Source organism: Natator depressus, chromosome 5 (assembly GCF_965152275.1).
Source record: "Natator depressus isolate rNatDep1 chromosome 5, rNatDep2.hap1, whole genome shotgun sequence".
Taxonomy (NCBI): domain Eukaryota; kingdom Metazoa; phylum Chordata; order Testudines; family Cheloniidae; genus Natator; species Natator depressus.
In genome coordinates, this window is record NC_134238.1 from 87,321,376 (window position 1) to 87,339,281 (window position 17,906).

At 40.2% G+C, this 17,906-nt stretch overlaps 1 protein-coding gene across 3 annotated transcripts in view; it reads left to right on the forward strand.

Moving 5' to 3' along the window:
* The window catches only part of PTCH1 (patched 1), an 84,193-nt gene that overhangs the window by 24,686 nt on the left and 41,601 nt on the right, over positions 1-17,906 (forward strand). For all 3 annotated transcript variants that reach the window (XM_074953151.1, XM_074953148.1, XM_074953149.1), the window contains exons 3-7: positions 11,483-11,672; positions 13,841-13,910; positions 14,037-14,128; positions 15,553-15,751; positions 17,513-17,634. In XM_074953151.1, coding sequence (XP_074809252.1) covers positions 11,483-11,672; positions 13,841-13,910; positions 14,037-14,128; positions 15,553-15,751; positions 17,513-17,634 — 673 coding nt within the window. The remainder of the gene's footprint in view (positions 1-11,482; positions 11,673-13,840; positions 13,911-14,036; positions 14,129-15,552; positions 15,752-17,512; positions 17,635-17,906) is intronic.

A 17,906-nucleotide genomic window follows, 5' to 3' on the forward strand; every position in this document is an offset into this window, starting at 1 on the left:
CTGTGATGATATAAATCTGCTTATATAGAGTCTAAGCTTTTTTTTTTTTAAAACTTTCTAGTCCTTGAAGTTGCAAAGAAACCTTTCCAAACATGCATTGAAGCAACTGATGTTGAGCTGTTTTGTTGAATCTGCGCACAACTCCATTTACCCAGTTGCTGCTTTGAGCTTTGTCAAGTTGCATCAGGATGAAGACTGACCTCAGTCTTGTCAGTTTTCACTGTTGCTATTCATAACTCTGTGTGCATTGGTGAAATTTGTAATAGTAGCACTGGAGTAGTAAACAATGATCCCTGTCATATGAGGGGGATATAACCTTCTGTAACTCTAACTTATATCACAGGTAGGGTCCTTCCAAATTCATCGTCCATTTTGGCCAATTTCATGGTCAAAGGATTTTAAAAATCCTAAATTTTAGTATTTCAGATATTTAACTGTGAAATTTCACACTGTTGTAACTGTAGGGGTCCTGACCCAAAACGGGGTTGGGGGCAAGGCTATTGTTTGGAGGTCACAGTATTGCCACACTTACTTCTGTGCTGCTGGTGGTGGCAGTGCTGCCTTCAGAACGGGGCGGCCAGAGAGCGGTGGCTGCTGGCCAAGAGCTTAGCTCTGAAGGCAGCACCGCCTCCAGCAGCAGCGCAGACATAAGGCTGGCATGTTACGATATTGCCACCCTTACTTCTGCGCTGCTGCTGGCGTGGCACTGACTTCAGAGCTGGGCACATGGCCAGCAGCCACCGCTCTCCAGCCACCCAGCTCTGAAGGCAGTGCAGAAGGGTGGGAATACCGTGACCCCCCGTAAAATAACCTTGCAAACCCCCCCCCACACACACACACACAACCCTCTTTTGGGTCGGGACCCCCAGTTTGAGAAATGCTGGTGAAATCTGTATTGTGTAGGGTGAAGGTACACAAAAGACCAGATTTCACAGGGGAGACCAGATTTCACAGTCCATGACATGTTCTTCATGGCCGTGAATTTGGTAGGGCCCCTAATAATAGGACAGGGAATAAAGAATAGTCTTTTGCAGCATTCCTGCATGCTGCAAATTTATTGCACAGTAGAAGAAGAAAAATTGAATCTTTTGCCAAAAAAATGGAGCAAAATGAAGCCACCTGAATCCTTCGGTCTGGAAAGGAACCTGGCAGAGAGCTGGAAGAAGTGGTTACAAGACTTCCAGATTTTCCTGGAAGCAAGTAGTATTGAACAGAAATTGGAGGGGATGAAATCCTCCATACTGTTGTACATAGCACTGTAAATCTACAGTGCATTCTGCAGGGAACACAAAGAGGACTGCAAACTGCTAGACAAAGCCAGTCCAACATTTGAATGCATTCTTGATTGTCACCTAGAGAAGGCTTATTTTCTTTACAAAAACCTGGATGCCAGGTGAGTCTTCTGACCACTATGATAAGCTAAGTTATGTGAATAGTAACAAGTGGACTATGTAGAGACCAAGTGAGTGTAACATAATTGATAACCAGGTTCAAAACAAGATAACTGTGAAAAATGGACTTGAATTTGCAAAGACCATTAAATATTGAAAGGGATGATGAAATCTGTTCTTCCCAAATTAGTGTTAGCAAGCAGTGAAAGAAATGGAGTGCATCTAAATAGTAGAATACAGGAGTAAATATATAGCAGAGACCAGATTTGTTATCAATAAACTTAATGCAAAGCATGCTAAGGGAGAAGAGCAGCCTGCAAGTGATCAGATGGATGTGTAAATTGAATACAGAGTGGAATGCAAAAGATGTTCTTGAATGATTTGATGGGGTGTTTAACAGACAAAGATGTGTTAAAGATAAAATATAACACTTTTATATGTGTCTCAGTGAGTTCCCAAAAATTCATGTACTATGTAAAATCCCATTAGCATGGTGAAATAAAGTAAATTCTCAATATGACCGAATGGTAAAATCAGATGTTACTGAGGAAATCATACATGAAAATCAGTCTTAATAAATATCTTATAGCAGACATACTTTCAAGGACACTTCTAAATAGTGGAAGCAGAAAGCTGCTAAATAAACATGACTCAAGTACTAACTATTTCTGAAATAATATTTGACAAGCCGCAAACAAGATACACAAAAATGATTTGCACTTATGTCAACTTATAAAAGTAATTCTAGATGAATACCTGACCAAAAAAGCCCACACAAATCCAAGTATGAAATTTTTGGGGACTGTTGTGATGAAATTGCTACAAGTGATAGGATTCCATAGAAAGAACTTTGTGTCATAATGTGGCACCATATGAGGTCAGAAAAGTTAAACATAGTATACAGTGTCCACCTGCATACTGAGATGTGAAAGAATAGAGCTCTGGATGTCTTATTCTGGCCAGGCATGAACGTTGCCATTCTTCTTATCAGAAGCAGAGCTTGCCACGCTTTTTTGTGGCAGCCTCATCAGCCAAATGCAAAGCCCTCAGACCACTGTCAAAACTGGTCAGAGGGCATTTGTCGGTGATGTGTGACATTGTCTGTCTTTGGCCATAGCTCCATGTGGGATCCTCTCTTTGGCCTCAGGTGTGAAGGCTGGCTGCACAGTGACCCTGGCCCATTTTAATCTATTCAGAAGGGCCCATGGGCAGAGTGGCAAATCAAAGCTGAGTACACCCGTGGTCAGATCAGTTATAAGAAATTGTTTCTGACATTGGCTGCAGACCATTCTTCATGCCACATCAACATTACAGAGAAATCTGGGCAGGGCAAGTGGGCCCACAATGGGTGCCTTGATGACAAGCATGCTTTTGGGTGGTCAAAGAACCTCTGTTTATAGTGGTAGGCTCATTTGCCCTGATCTTCTCAATGAGTCTGGCTGTAGTATTCTCAGGGCAGATGTATGTGGAGGAATGATGGTGTGGGTCAAATATCCCAGTTATGATGCACATGGTTGAGTGTAGTTGTGTGTCAACCAACTTGACATGAGATGGATGAAGCCAGACCAGAGCACAGTATTCTGCTGCAGAGTAACAGTGGGTTAAACCAGATGATCGTCTAGTTTGAGCATTTTTTCCCCATGAAGTGGCGGCCTGTTTGCTTAGAAAGTTGTTGCATGTCCTCACCTGAGCTGCAGTTTTCCTCAGGTGGTTTAGAGATGTGAGAGATTTATCTAGGCTTACTCTGAAGTAGACTGGGTGGGATTCATGTTTCAAGTTATGTATATTGAGAAAGATAATCAGTTCTTGGTCTGCTCTGGAGTTGTAAAGATGGAACACACTCCAAACTGTGTTGGTCACACTTGGTTGTAAATACCACTGACTCGACAATATTCTGCTATCTTAATTAAGTCAACATTCTGGGCATCTGCAAGTTCTGGAAAAGATCATGCTTGTATATCTAAGCAAATGTCATCTGCATATGTTAACTTGACTGGGTGAGCAAAAGGTTGTTTGTGTACAGGTTGAAAAACATTGGTCCCAGCACAGAGCCTTGGGGTGGACCGTTCATATGTCTTTTCCACGTGCTAACTTTGTCTCCCATGTGCACTCCTTCTGTTGCAGAGGAGAAGGTCAACAATGTCGACTACCCATGCTGGGAGTGCTCTTGGCAATAGAACTAAGAGTCCCATGTGCCAGACTGTCATCTGCTGCCTTCAGGTCCAAAACTATAGCTCCCGTTTTCAGGTTTTTCTGAAAATCATTTTCAATTAATATTGTCAAAACTAGCACTTGATTGCAGGTGCTCCGACCTCCCCAAAAGCCCGCTTGCGATTGAAGATAGGGCATTCAAGTGTGATGATATGCAATAAGTACAAGCAAAAGAACCACTGACACTACATGATATCCCTGATTGCCATTAGTCTGGGGCTGGCACAGATCTGTTTGAATTACGGAAAGATTATCTTGTATTTTTAAAATTGAACCGTTGCACAATACATCGAATGACACTGTAAATCCGATGAAGTGAGCTGTAGCTCACGAAAGCTTATGCTCAAAGAAATTGGTTAGTCTCTAAGGTGCCACAAGTACTCCTTTTCTTTTTGCGAATGCAGACTAACACGGCTGTTACTCTGAAACCTGTAATGACACTACAGATCACAGCTTGATCCACCATGGTATTCTGGTTAATTGCTGATAATAGCCCACAATTTACAAGTGACTCATTACAGGAAAGTTTTCTGATGGATCAGTATAGGTACACCACATCAAGCCCTTATTTTACACAATCAAATGGGTGAGCAGAAAAGACAGTATAAATAGTAAACAACTGGATTTTAATAAAACTCTGATACATTCAAATGAATCTTACTCGCCATTCCATTAGCATATTGAAGCATACCTCACAATGCTTTCCTAGGATCACCAGTTCAGAAATTTGTGGGCAAAAGGACAAAGATTTTAGTGTCCAAACTTCTTCATAAACCAGACTACCCAGAAATAGTTACAAAAGAACAATACACAACAGAAGAAATAATTCAACGAACATGCCAGTTGCCACCTTTGCGAGTGGGAGTGAATACTGGATTTCAAACAGAAAATGGCTGGAAATCTGCCAAGGTAACAGCTTATGCCATCTGCACCGTGAATGTCAGTCCTAGAGAAGGAACAAAAAATCTAAACAATACCATGGAGGACACTGTCTCTCTGTATCTTGTGGGCATCCAGAATACTTCTGACAATGCCCATGTGTGGACAAAAATAACACATGGTCACCCAATCTCTGACAGTGGAAAAGATACTGAGCACCAGTAATAAACTTCAGGTGATGGATCCATCTCATATGCCAAACAATCCACTACAGAAGGAACTGTTTTGAGAACAAGAAGTGTCTGTTTGATCAGAAAGCCATTAAGGTTCAGAAACAGTAGTTATTAACAGCTGTCCAGTAAGAAGCAGGATAATCCTCTCATCAGTCAGGGGAGTTCCTCTCCCCAACTTCCACTTCAGAGGTTTCTGTTTGAATACTAATTGAAAGTATTAGTTTGTGCTGATCTTTTTAGTTGATATCTTGTATTTGCATTTGATTAATAATAAAAAAGAAAAATGTCTTTGGAGACAGTGGATACTGCCTCCTGCCAAGAGACAGGTATATACTTGTGTAATCTCAAAACATGCTATACAAGAGGAAAGGCAGATAAAGATAATTCTGTCTTACTAGTAAGCTTCAGTGTCACATAGTTATTACAAAACTGGATCACTTTCACCCTGCTGCTGCTTGGAAAAGCCCTGAGCATCACCAAGACTATGTATGGGGAAGACTCAAACAGAGAATAGGTGAGGGGTAGCATCCCATGAGCAGTAATCAGAAAGTTGAGCAAAGGTTAGAGTAGTACATTCCCCCTCTTCAACAGGTAGGAGGCTAGGGAGAGGTACGGTAATGGATACACTTCCTTCTTACTCTCACAGCAGCCGGAGTGTAGAGAGTTGGGAGAAGGGAAAACGGTGGGGGGGGGGACGTGCTCTTCCTCCCTTCCAGCCAGAAAAGGTTGGGGAGTGGGTAAAGCGGGGATAGAGAGCTGAGGAACATTGTCTAGAGATAACATGCTGGTACAAATCCCAGCACCTACCTTTTTCTCCACAACTGGATAGGATGTTGGCTTCTTACCTGGGCGGTAGGGCACCCTTCCATCTTTTGTAATGGCCTTCAGTAGGGTTAGTCCTCTGACTCGTAAGCCTTTGGTAAAATTTGGAGCATGTATGTGTATGGAGGTGCATTGGGTGGGCAAGAATGAGCAAAAGACTGATGGGTTAAGTTAGAAAAAAGTATATAGTGTGTGTATATATGTCAATAGATTTTATATATGTATATAGAGAGATTGATTTTGAGAGAAGAAAGGACAGCCAAAAAAAAAGGGAGGAGGTAGAAAACAGATTGAATGGTTGCAGAGAGAAGGAAAAGAGAACAAATGCTGGAAAGGATGCACCACAAATTTCTATAGGACAGAAAAGGAAAAGTGAAGTCAGGAAGGGAAAAGAGGGTACAACAAAAGAGATGTAATGAGTTGAACTTTTTAAAATGTATTAAAAAGAGAGTAGACAAATTGATACCATAGACAAGTGTTCTGTTCCTTGAACTTGCAGGGGTACGGCATTTCGTGTGTGTGACTTTGTGGGTGTGGCCACACAGCTATTTTTCAGTGAGGTTACTTAGGCTTAGTTCTCAGGCCAGCATGTATCATGGATATATTTTTTCAATCCCTGTTTTTATTATAAAGTAGTTGCCTCCACTGTTTAGTCATAGCTGGTATCGCAGACTGCTGGGGAGTTGCTCTTGGAATTGCCCAAACAGTAAATGAGAGCACCCTAAAACACTACAGAAGAGATAGGAAAGGAAGCCTTGCCGTTACATGCCTTTTTGAATACGAAGATGTACCGGACTGGAGCAATCTCTCTCTTTTTTTGTGAGGGACGGGACGTATACTTAGCAAATGACACTAAGAATCTATGTTAGGTGGAATAGATTTCAAAATAGATGGCAAACCAGCATCATTAGTCCATAATGATCTAAAAATGAAGATTTATAGTACTGAAAATGAAAAATGTAATTTCACAACTTCAGGGCATTATTTTCAGAAGAGACTATTGGTTTTGGGTTCCTCAGTTTTTGTGTACCCAAATGGAGACATTGTCAAGGGGCATGATTCTAAGAGAACAGGTACTCAACACTTTCTGAAAAACCAAGCCCCAGTTAGGTGCATCAAGCTGAGCACCCAACAATAGAGGCATGCAAAAACAATAGTCACTCTTGAAATATTGACCTTTGTGTCCAAATTCTGTCCTTCATACATGCAGTTAGATATCCATATGCAAAAATCCAAGGGTATATTTTGTTTACAGGGATCTTCTTTGGGAGGGACTTAGATAATTTAAAGTCATTTACAGTACAGTTGGATGAAAAGTAACTATAAAAAAGTATCCTTACTTTAAAAATAAATAAATCCCCCGAATATGTCCAAAACTGTAATGTCACTCATTTGAAATGGGACACTGCATGACTTTCTGAAAGAGAAATCTTTAATGCTCTCGAACAATAAGTTGGACAGCAAATTAATGAACAGTGCTTTTGGCTGTCACTCATTCTGTGATTTCTGTGTCGAAGTTTGTAGCAGAAGAGAGGCTTGTTAATAAAATTACTTTATCCAGAGGGAATTCCAATTTCTAGTAACAGGTTCCAGAGTGCTTTCAGTGGGTACTGATGTAATGCATATAAATGCTTGAGGCTACTTATGAGACAGGTATAACTAAGACAATGAAGTGTAAGCTAGTGTTACTGAAATGAATGTATCAATTGAATTACATAATCATTTTGAGACTATTAGTAAGTCAGGGGAAGTCTGGCAGTTTGAAATTGCCAAAGTGAAAACAAATATAGGATCGTAGGTAGAATGGAAAGAGTTCAGTACTGCTGTGTTGTACTGTGTTTGGGAAATGTGTGTCAGTATTTTGAGATATATAATAAGGCAGAACAGAATTTAATTTTATGTAGCGTTCTTCATACTTAAGGTATTGTAAAGCACTTTACAAAGTGATGACTGAGATACTGGAAGTGTGGCTCAAGGGCTTGGTAATAAGATACAGAGCCTTTCACCTCTAGGTCACTGGTTCAAATCTGCCTTGGGTTAAAGAAGACTAAAACTTGTTACCACCTGACAGCTGTTCATTGGTCTCAGAAAAAAGTTGATTGTCTTAGTCTAGTTTTTAGTGGACTAGTGTCCACATCACAATTAGCACTTTTTACAGTCTCCTGAGAAAGGCAAAGGATTTACACTTGATCTGGCTCCCACTGAAGTCAGTAGAGAACTTCCATTTACTTCAACAGAAGCATAATCAGGCCCTTAATGAGCATGGAAACTGAATTACTCTGTACTAATACAGATGATCTTTCAAGGTCAAGTCTGAAGTACTTTGGCAAAGCACTGTGAGAGAAGCTTGCACGGTACTTCCTGTTCTGTAGCGTCCTGCGCATGAGTAGATGACTTCAGTCTTCTTGGGGAATGCCAGTCTCACAAGAACTGATATTTAATTTGAAAATTATTTTGAAGTGTGGTGGTGAGGAAGATACTGGGAGTGTATGCGAATGCAGCAGTCATCCAACATTCAGCACTAGCTTTCACACACATTCTTGAGCATTAAAAACTGATTTATTAACAGAGGAATGTTGGCGAGAACACTGATTTTATTACCCTGGATTTTTGAAAAGGGATGTGGTGTCTTATTTCCACACAGCCACCCAGAATCTGATGGCACCTGTAAGAGAGTAGTACCCATACTGTAATATAGTATCATCACTGGCTATGAGCCCAGGTACTGATTTGTAATTATATCTGTCTTCTAGCCTGGAGGCAATAATGCTACCAGCTCAATACAGACACTAAATCATAAGGAATCATGTAATACAGGACTAGAATGCCATCAGGTGGCTCAAATATCAAAAACCATGAGCGTGACCCTCAAGGATTTTATCATCAAAACATCAAACCAGAAATTTCTTTACTTTCTTTGCTCTCTTCCATTTAAGATATTTCTATATGCAACATTGTTTACAAATAAAATGAGATGTATTGTTATTATAGGCCATTGACCTATTTAGGCACATCTCAGTAGAGATTTGACTAAAAAGTATTCTTGTTTCCCACATAAAAATGCATTACATAAAAGGAAAAAAGGCAACAAAAAAGACCATCATTTGGATGATGAACAAGATTTTCCACAATGCCAGTTATTCAGAAGGAATTTTCTGACACATGCAGTATATATTTATACTTGTTAAATATATGTAAGGAATGACACACAACAGAGCGTGCATGTGTTGTGAGGTATTGGCATAACTTTGAGTACATAATAAGACTGATAGCTTCAAGTAGAGTTTAGTGGCATTATTTTTTAATGGCGTCTGCCTTCTAAGAGTCATTTCGGCACTAGTTGTGGATACTTGCAAGACAAGGGCAGGAGCACATGGGTTGGCTGGAACAGTTGAAAAAATGATGATTACTCAGCTGATGATTATGGAGTCTTTAAATCCTTAAAATGAATAAAAGCAAATAGTTGATAGACAATGTTCCCTATTTTTGACTCTTCTTCCTCTCTTCATTGGACATATTGAAAGGCCTTTGATGTAACTATTTGCTTCCAATATATAAATATGTTATCACATATCTATCTTTGGCGATCAGTCAGATTGTTCCTTTTAAATCTAATTTATAAATAGTTTTGTATGTGTTTTACATAATTTAAAATGCCTTTAAAATAGTCTGATAAACCATGTTTTAATCCTATTGAGGTAAGTGAAATACCAAATGGAACTAGGAAAAAATTAATAAATGATGTAATGTCTGTTTAACAAGAATGCTGCTGCACGTTCCATTTTCAACATACTGAGGAATATGCCCATTTTCTTGAACCATTTTGTTATTCCTATATTGAATGTAAAAGAAAAAATAGCTTCTCTCCTATCGACTGACTGATGTGATGTAATTCTGATTAGCTAAATCTGCCTTCTTCATTGAGGTTAATATAGTTTGACAGCACCTCCATTAGGAAGCAATAATTTCTGTTGATAGTAAACAGTTGATCACTTTCAGCAGAGATGGGGAATGTCTTTTGTCTTACATTAGATTTGAGCTGTTGGCTAAAATAGAATTAAATTCCTCTGATTCCAAAAGTAAAGTGATATATTCAGGAGTGGAATGGCAGAGCATGTTGTAGTCGTAGTAAATAGTTATGCTATGGTAGCACCCAAAGGCTCTAATTAGACTGGGCCATCAATGTGATGGGCACTGTGGAAACATAGAGAAGAGGCATTTTCAGTCCTGAATGGATTGCAGCTAAAGGATTTTGGAAAGAAGTGCAGAGACTGACTTTTGTTATAAGAACTATAGATTATCACACATAAAACGTGTGTCATTGGCACCTATGCACGCTGAGTCAAACTTTGTTAGAGTGACTCAGAGCATTGTCCTAGGGAGACAGAAGTGAGGGTAATCATTAACCTTATCAGGAAAGCAGTAAGATTTTATGAACAACTGCTATAAGTGCAATTCTGTACTTTAAGAAATGGATGGATGTGATAAATAGCTTTTCAGGCTAGATCAATAACTTGATTTGGATTACAGAGTTTGATTTGTGTTTGCATTTAATTTTTTTTCACTAAATGTAAAAAAACTAAAAAAGAAGAAATAGCAAGTATATTTCTTGGGTAGAATTCCATATACACGGTTTCATGTTATTTGTTTTCTTTTGTGATAAATGAAAAATCCCAGTGAAATATTTTTTTTGCTGTGCTCTAATAACTGGGGTGTTAAAAGTAAAGTATCTGCTGCTAATGTTGGTTGTGATCTGGTATCTATATTATAACATGTGGAGGTGGTAATGCCACATATAATGGGTGGAGAAAAGGAACCAAGAGCTTTGTGCAAACAGTTATTTACTTCTCCAAAGATTGTTTGTTTCCTGGAATGTGAAACCAAGAAAACTCTGTGACAGAAGGAAGCTGAGGTATCTTTATTTACAGAAGGCTATATTCTGGTACCGTTACTTACACTGGGTAACACTTTTCTCCACAAGTGGTCCCATCAGACTACATGAGGAATAAAGTTCTATCCGACATGAAACGAATATGAATGGTTTCTTTAGCTGAATGCTCTGGTGCTGTCAGTGGGGGATAATACTCAGGGACTGCCTTCACCCATTTCCCACGCTTGTTTCATTCTCTCTGGCAAGGAAGATTGAATGTGACTTCCTCTAGAACCCATCAGTATTACACTTCTTCCCCATTTTTTCTTGTCTGCCATCTCTTGATATGGAGTAGGCTATACAGCCGATGTGGGCTTAGGACCAAATTTGGTCCACGAACTCTGATCCACTGCATGGCAGCACATTGTGTGGCTATTAGACCATCAGGGTAGATTGCTCAAATTTATTTATTTTATCAAATTTTATCAAATTTATTTCTGTTGCCCTCAAACTGCACCTCATTATGTGAACCTAACAGCAATATTTTCACATTTTTCTGAAAGGCAGAAAGAAGTACTTATGCTCATTTACTCTTCCCTTCTCCCTCCTTTTTTTACTGAAGAGAAACATTTTGCCTTCTGCCATTGCCAAATTATTTAGAAGAGTGTAAATTGAAGCCATTTATCTTGAAATGTGCTATTGGAGCAGACTGTTTATACAAGTGTAAGAAATTGTAGCATAGAAATATTTGTTTGGGTCTGTAAGGAAAAGGTTTCTCAATTTTATTTTATTTTAATTTCTACTTCTGGAATATTGATTATAATGTAGAAAAAGCATGAGTCTAACAGCCTCTAATTTACACATCACATTTTTAGTGTTGTTTTTAATGAAGAATAATTTTGTGTTACATTGTTGGCAAAATGAATTTAATATTAGCTTTAAAATGACTTCAGATGAAAACTGACTACCACATACTCCATACTTGTGGCGAAGTTTATTGGTGATCTGTGAGCTCTTATAAGTGAATCTAGAGTAAATTATTGGCTAATACAAAGCTGTAAATATTTGTCTGTCAGTTGGTGGACGAGTGAGTCGGGAGTTAAATTACACACGCCAGAAGATTGGAGAAGAGGCCATGTTTAATCCCCAGCTCATGATTCAGACACCACAAGAAGATGGTGCTAATGTACTAACAACAGAAGCACTCAGACAGCACCTTGACTCTGCACTTCAAGCCAGTAGGGTACACATTTATATGTACAACAGGTAAGGTGGGGAAGCAAAGGCATTTTTGATCTTATACTTATATCTACTAACATGTAGATATATACTTATTCTCTGCTTTACATGCATTTTTGAAAGGCTAGCAATTCAGAACACCTTCTGTTGGCACTTCATTTTGATTTGTATTTGATTGTCAGGACTTAGATATTTGAAAGAGTTTTATGATAACAGTGAGTGATTGGATCTCATAAATAAAGCAAAGATAAGAAGCATTGGATCAAAGCCTGAAACCATTACTCATAAGAGTAGTCCTGCAGTCTCAGGCCTATTGCTTGGTAAAGTAGTGTTGACTCTGCACCACTGAACCTGCATGTGGTGTTAGCACCTCATTGGTGGGATTCAGAGCAGTAAGAAGCCCCCCACATTGGAGATATCCTCACTCACTGCCACCTGAATGAAACAAGTAGTGACTGTGGACACTAGTGCAGGAGATATTCCAAGACTTTGGGAACAGGAGCTAGCCCAGGGGTGGGCAAACTTTTGGGACTGAGGGCCACATCTGGGTGGGGAAATTGTATGCAGGGCCAGGGCAGGGGGTTGGGGTATGGGAGGGAGTGTGGAGTGTGTGGGGGGGTGCGGTGTGCAGGAACGGGCTCAGGGCAAGGGATTGGGGCAGAGGAGGGGTGCGGAGTGCAGGAGGGGTGCGGACTACGGGAGGGAGCTCAGGGCAGGGGGTTGGGGTGCAGGAAGGGTGCGGGGTGCGACGGGGCTCAGGGCAGGGAGTTGGGGTGCAGGAGGGGTGCAGGGTGCAGCAGGGGGCTCAGGGCAGGGAGTTGTGGGGTGGGGTGCAGGAGGGGTTCAGGTTCCGGCCCAGCGCTGCTTACCTAAAGCAGCTCTGGAGTGCCAGCAGCCTGCACCGGGGCCAGGGCAGGCTCCCTGCCTGTCTGCCCTGGCCCTACGCCGTGCCGCTCCGGGAAGCGGCCGGCACCACGTCCCTGTGTGGCTCCTGGGAGAGGGGGAGGCACAGGGCGCCGCGTGCTGCCCTTGCCACGCCTCCAGGTACTTCCCCCGAAGCTCCCATTGGCTGTGGTTCCCAGTTCCCGGCCAATGGGAGCTGCGGGGTGTGGTGCCTGGAGGTAAGGGCCCCGAGTCGTGGTGCCAGCCACTTCTGAGAGCGGCGCAGGGCCTGCGGCACCACAGGGGCAATCCCGCAGGCCAGATCCAAAGCCCTAAGGGGCCGGATCTGACCCGTGGGCCGTAGTTTGCCCACCCCTGAGTTAGCTGCTGTTCTAATAGGAAATGGAGTCCCAATTGATTATTTGGTGTAGACACAGGGATGCCAAACTTGGGTTTCTCGGTATCTGTACAGGTGCTTAATGTATCTGAGGTCTGCTTGATTAAATTGTCTATCTAAAAATAAAATTAAGCGTGGTAAGAGGAATAAACGTGTCTAGTATTAAGGGTGACCTTTAACAATAAGTATCCATTGTTGACCCTGCGCTAGATAGTAAAGTTAGGTACCCTACTGAGGCTCAGTTCCTGCCAGGGTTACCTCTTGGTTGGGGAAGTAATCTGATACACTCTTATGTATCAGAGCAGGTGCCTAGCATGGGTGGAGCCATGGTCCTGCTTGATCCCTTCCTGCCCACTTGTTTCTAGGGGAGTATCTCCAGGATAGCTCGTGCACTTCCCCAAGTGCTAGAAGCTGAGATGATGATAGTTGTAACAAAGCCAAACTGGGAGGTAGACTCTTAACTCTTCCTACTCTCCAGCACAGATGAGTTAGGGCTAGGATTATTCCAGCCTACTGAGCTAGATTATGTCCCTCCTGCCCGCACCCTCTTTAGTCACATTAATTAGTGCCTTACGCTATTAGTAGTCCCACTTACAGGAGCCAGATCCTGTTACCTTCGTTCACATTGAATAACACATTGCTCCAAGAGTAGCTCCATTGTTTTTAATGACTTTTATACCATGCCTACTTGCCATGCCTAACATAAACTCTACTGGTGTAGATGCACCAAAAGAGGCCTTTGCACTGTGAGGTGTGGGGTGCTCACTCCAAATGAGACCTCTCTTTCTCAGTGCTTACTAACTACCTAGAAGTGAGGCATCTACATATGTGAATTGCAATTTTAAATGTGTGTTGTGTTTATATAATGCATTCTTTTGATTGTGAAAGAAATTTTTTTTCTTTATATTTTTTACAGACAATGGAAATTGGAACATTTATGTTTTAAATCAGGAGAACTTATCACAGAAGCAGGGTACATGGACCAGGTAGATACACCATGAATTTGGTTTCTACACATTTTACTTCCCCACTCTTCATAATAACTTCCACTTGTGCACTTTGGTATGGTCTAGTCTAAATGTATGTGTTTTTTTTCCTTCTAACTTTGACAGATTATAGAATATCTTTATCCTTGTTTAATCATCACACCTTTGGACTGCTTCTGGGAGGGGGCAAAGTTACAAGCAGGGACTGCCTATCTATTGTAAGTGAACTGTTTTATTTTCTAGTCTGTGGGGATTTTTTAATCATAAAACTGAGCATGTTTTCACATTCCATTCCCATTGTTTATTCAGATGCTGGTTTAACCAAGAAATAAAAACATTAGTGATGAGTCAGAAAATGTATATGGATTTTATTTTTTTAATTGAACAAAAAGAGCTCCACAAAAGTTTTTTTTCTTTTTCCTCAGAAGTTGAATTGTAGGCATCAACTTAATCTTCATTTATTTTTACCATTACATTTACATGCAAAAGAAAATGCAGCTTCTCAGTTTTTATGACCTTTTAAAGTTGTTTGCTTTTTTGGAAATAAACTTTGTTTTTGTCCTTGAAAACCATAAAGGCATTGATTGCTTGAGAATTCAATTTAGCTTAGCTGTGGATAAATGTATGTGGATAGTTGTCCGGAGTAAAATCTCAAGTCTTCCTAAGGAGTAAAAAGCTTATCCTTTGTTTATTAGATCATTAAAGAAACAAAAATAGTATCTTTTATCGGAGGTTTTCCATAGCATACTATTGTGATATTATTTGCACTCGATCCTTCAAAGAGTTAATTGTTAATCTGTGCAGACGTTTTTGGTTAATTATGCAAGAGTTAGCATTTGAGTTATTGTTTCTCCCCTGGTTTGCATGTGTCTGTAAAGCAATTTGCAATGGCCATCTCCTAACCTTTAGTGTACAGTCTTAGATGGGGAAATAAGGGGTTTTGTGTTTTCTGGTTGGGAGATTCGGAATAATTACTTAAGCCTGGTTAAGCAGATACAGTGTGGTTTGAACCACAAAATAAGGCAGCCAAAAGCCTTTCTGGTCTATCAACATCACAAATTCAAAAGTGGGGGGTGGGACAAGTGGCAGGGATAGTGGTGATGGCCGTGGAAGCAGGGAGTTTGCTTGTTGATTGCCAAGCTGTCAGAGAATTGGAAGGAGCACAGTACTATTAGAGGTAATAAAGATCAGATATTTTGATTGATTACATTTGAAAAACATTTATTAGACTAAACGAGTGGTAATCTGACACTGGGTGAAATACTTTCTCCCCTCTGTCCCCCTCACTCTCTTTCGGTATTATTGCTTTGAAGCAGCAGTTGGCTGCCTTTTTGGTGTGGGGGTAAGGTGGCTATGTGAGTATATTTAATTAACATGTAAATATTCCCTTTATTAGAAAAAAGATAAGGCTGATCTTTATCTATGGGGCTTTTACATGAGGTTGCATCAGGACTACATGAAGAAAATATATAAATAAATCCAATTAAAATATACATTTCATTTGATAAAATAGGTTCCAAAAGTGGATTACAGCTCAAAATAGCTAAAATAGCATTCTAGGCTTTGTACAAATACGGATTTAAAAATTAAAGATTTTTCTTCAATGTATTTTCCACCTTTCTACCCCTAATTTCTTTTACAGAGGGAAACCTCCTTTGCAGTGGATAAACTTTGACCCCTTAGAATTCTTGGAAGAGTTAAAAAAAATAAACTATCAAGTAGCGAGTTGGGAGGAGATGCTGAATAAAGCCGAGGTTGGTCATGGTTATATGGATCGACCTTGCCTGAATCCTACTGATCCTGATTGTCCAGTCACAGCCCCCAACAAAAATTCAACCAAAGTAAGCTTGCTTATCATCTGTGGACTATTTCAGGGAACTGGGCATATGTGGGAAGGGAAGGGAAAGGGGTGTAATTTTTAAAAAGCAACACAAGTCTCATATTTCCGAGCAATCTTTATTATTTGATTTCTGTTATATGGACTTAATCACGAGCTGCTAACTTTCTTCAGTCTCTGAGGCAATACTGTGACCCACATACTCAGAGTCAGATTATGGCTCTTCAGCCATGGGCATGATGGGAAATGGTACCACAGTGACACACTATCCCATCTGGAACACCAGTAGTCATTGTGCCTCAGGCAGTCACGGTGACTTCTGGGGTGCAGGAGGCGTGCAGCTGCTGCTACACACTGACATGGTATACCATGCTGGGCCAGTTTTGCTAACCTCTGCAGAGGGTTGGCAGGTCCTTGGCCCCAACTTCACCTGTCCCCTCCAACCTACTACGACAACTCTGGTGATGCCAGAGTTGTGTAGTCACTGATTTTATTTTTAGTTGCTGATAAATCAAGAGTAACCAAACTGAAGTCAGTGGGGTTACATAAGTATAAAATCAACATATGAGTAGGAGAATCAGGTCTGCTGTACTTTAAGAACTATGATTATGCCTGGTCCCGCCATAGAAGCATGCAGGGGAAGGAAAGGCCTTGTGTCTTCTACCCGCAGTGCAAAGCTTGACTCAAGCCAGTCCTTAGTGTCATCTGGATTTGTGTCCCTTCACAACCCACTCCCTCATCACACAAACATATTAACATGCAAAAGCTCATGAAAAGAAATAAAATTGTAATAAAGAATGAGGTTCACTTGTTGACAGTCTCACTTGGAATTGAATATGCTTGAAGATCTTTTCCACCTCACTGAAGTTAATGGGAGTCAATTGGCCAATCCAAGTCGTTTCCAGGGTTTCAGTGGGAGTCTTGCCTGAGTAAGAAACTTCAGGATCAGACCGCACATTTACATGACAAATCATATTCCTAATGCTATTTTGAATTTACATATTCAGGATGCGTATTCCAAATAGCATATCTACATGGGCAGAGAAAATGAATTATCTAGAAAAGTGTTAGCAAAGAGTGCTTCCTTGTGGATTTTGTAGAAGTTGTGTTTGGTCTGATATTAGAAACAGATTCCATGTTTTATTAGGAACCCAGTCTGCTGTCTAGATGTATGTCTCCTTGTAAATCAGTCAATTTTGGAAGGAACTATAGACCCTATGCCTCTTCCATCAAGATATCTTAGGCCTTTTTTTTTTTATTTAATATATTTTAAAACACTATGATCCCTTCATTGAGCTAGTAGCATGTTTTCCTTCCTCCTATCATCTTGAAATTTATTTTTAACCAAGTTTTCATGCTTTACGAGTTAGAGTTCCTGAAATCAGTATACAGAATAGTGTCTCCATGAGCACCTACTGCATTGTCGACATCATGTTTCAGCACATTCATGGACTAAGTATTAGGATTACAAGTGGAAACTTCCTGTCATATAAATATAGTTAATCTGTATTTTACACAGTGTAAAAACAAATAAAACCAACCAAACAAAAACAGTATGGTTTAAGCTTTGAAGTCTCATGAAAAACTATTTGGCTAGCTCCAGCTTTTTGCTGGAAGTTACTCATTAAGGCCGTTCTGTTTGATAAGCATGTTTTTAGCATTTGACTTCTAATTTATTTTATTCCAATGTACTAGATGTTGATGTCAAATATGATTTGTCTACTAAGTCACACAGCTGGATGACTTATCAATAATTTTATTTTAGCCTCTTGATGTGGCCCTTGTTTTGAGTGGTGGATGCTACGGACTGTCAAAAAAGTACATGCACTGGCAGGAGGAGTTGATTGTAGGTGGAACAATCAAGAATGGTACTGGAAAACTTGTCAGGTAAACACACACGGTTTAAAAAAACATAGTACAAAACCAATTGGCTCCTAAAATCAGTGAATTTGTATTTTAGTTCCAGATTCAGGAAAATACCTTTAATAAGGACAGCATTTAAGCATGTGTTTAAGTAGGCACTTAGATGCTGTCCTGAATCAGGATGACTCAGGCACATGTTCAGCTGCTTTCCTGAATTGGGACCTTAATATTTACTCGCATTTAAAAAAATATTTAACAGTATGTGCAACTTGCACATGTTTTCAAAATAAAAAACT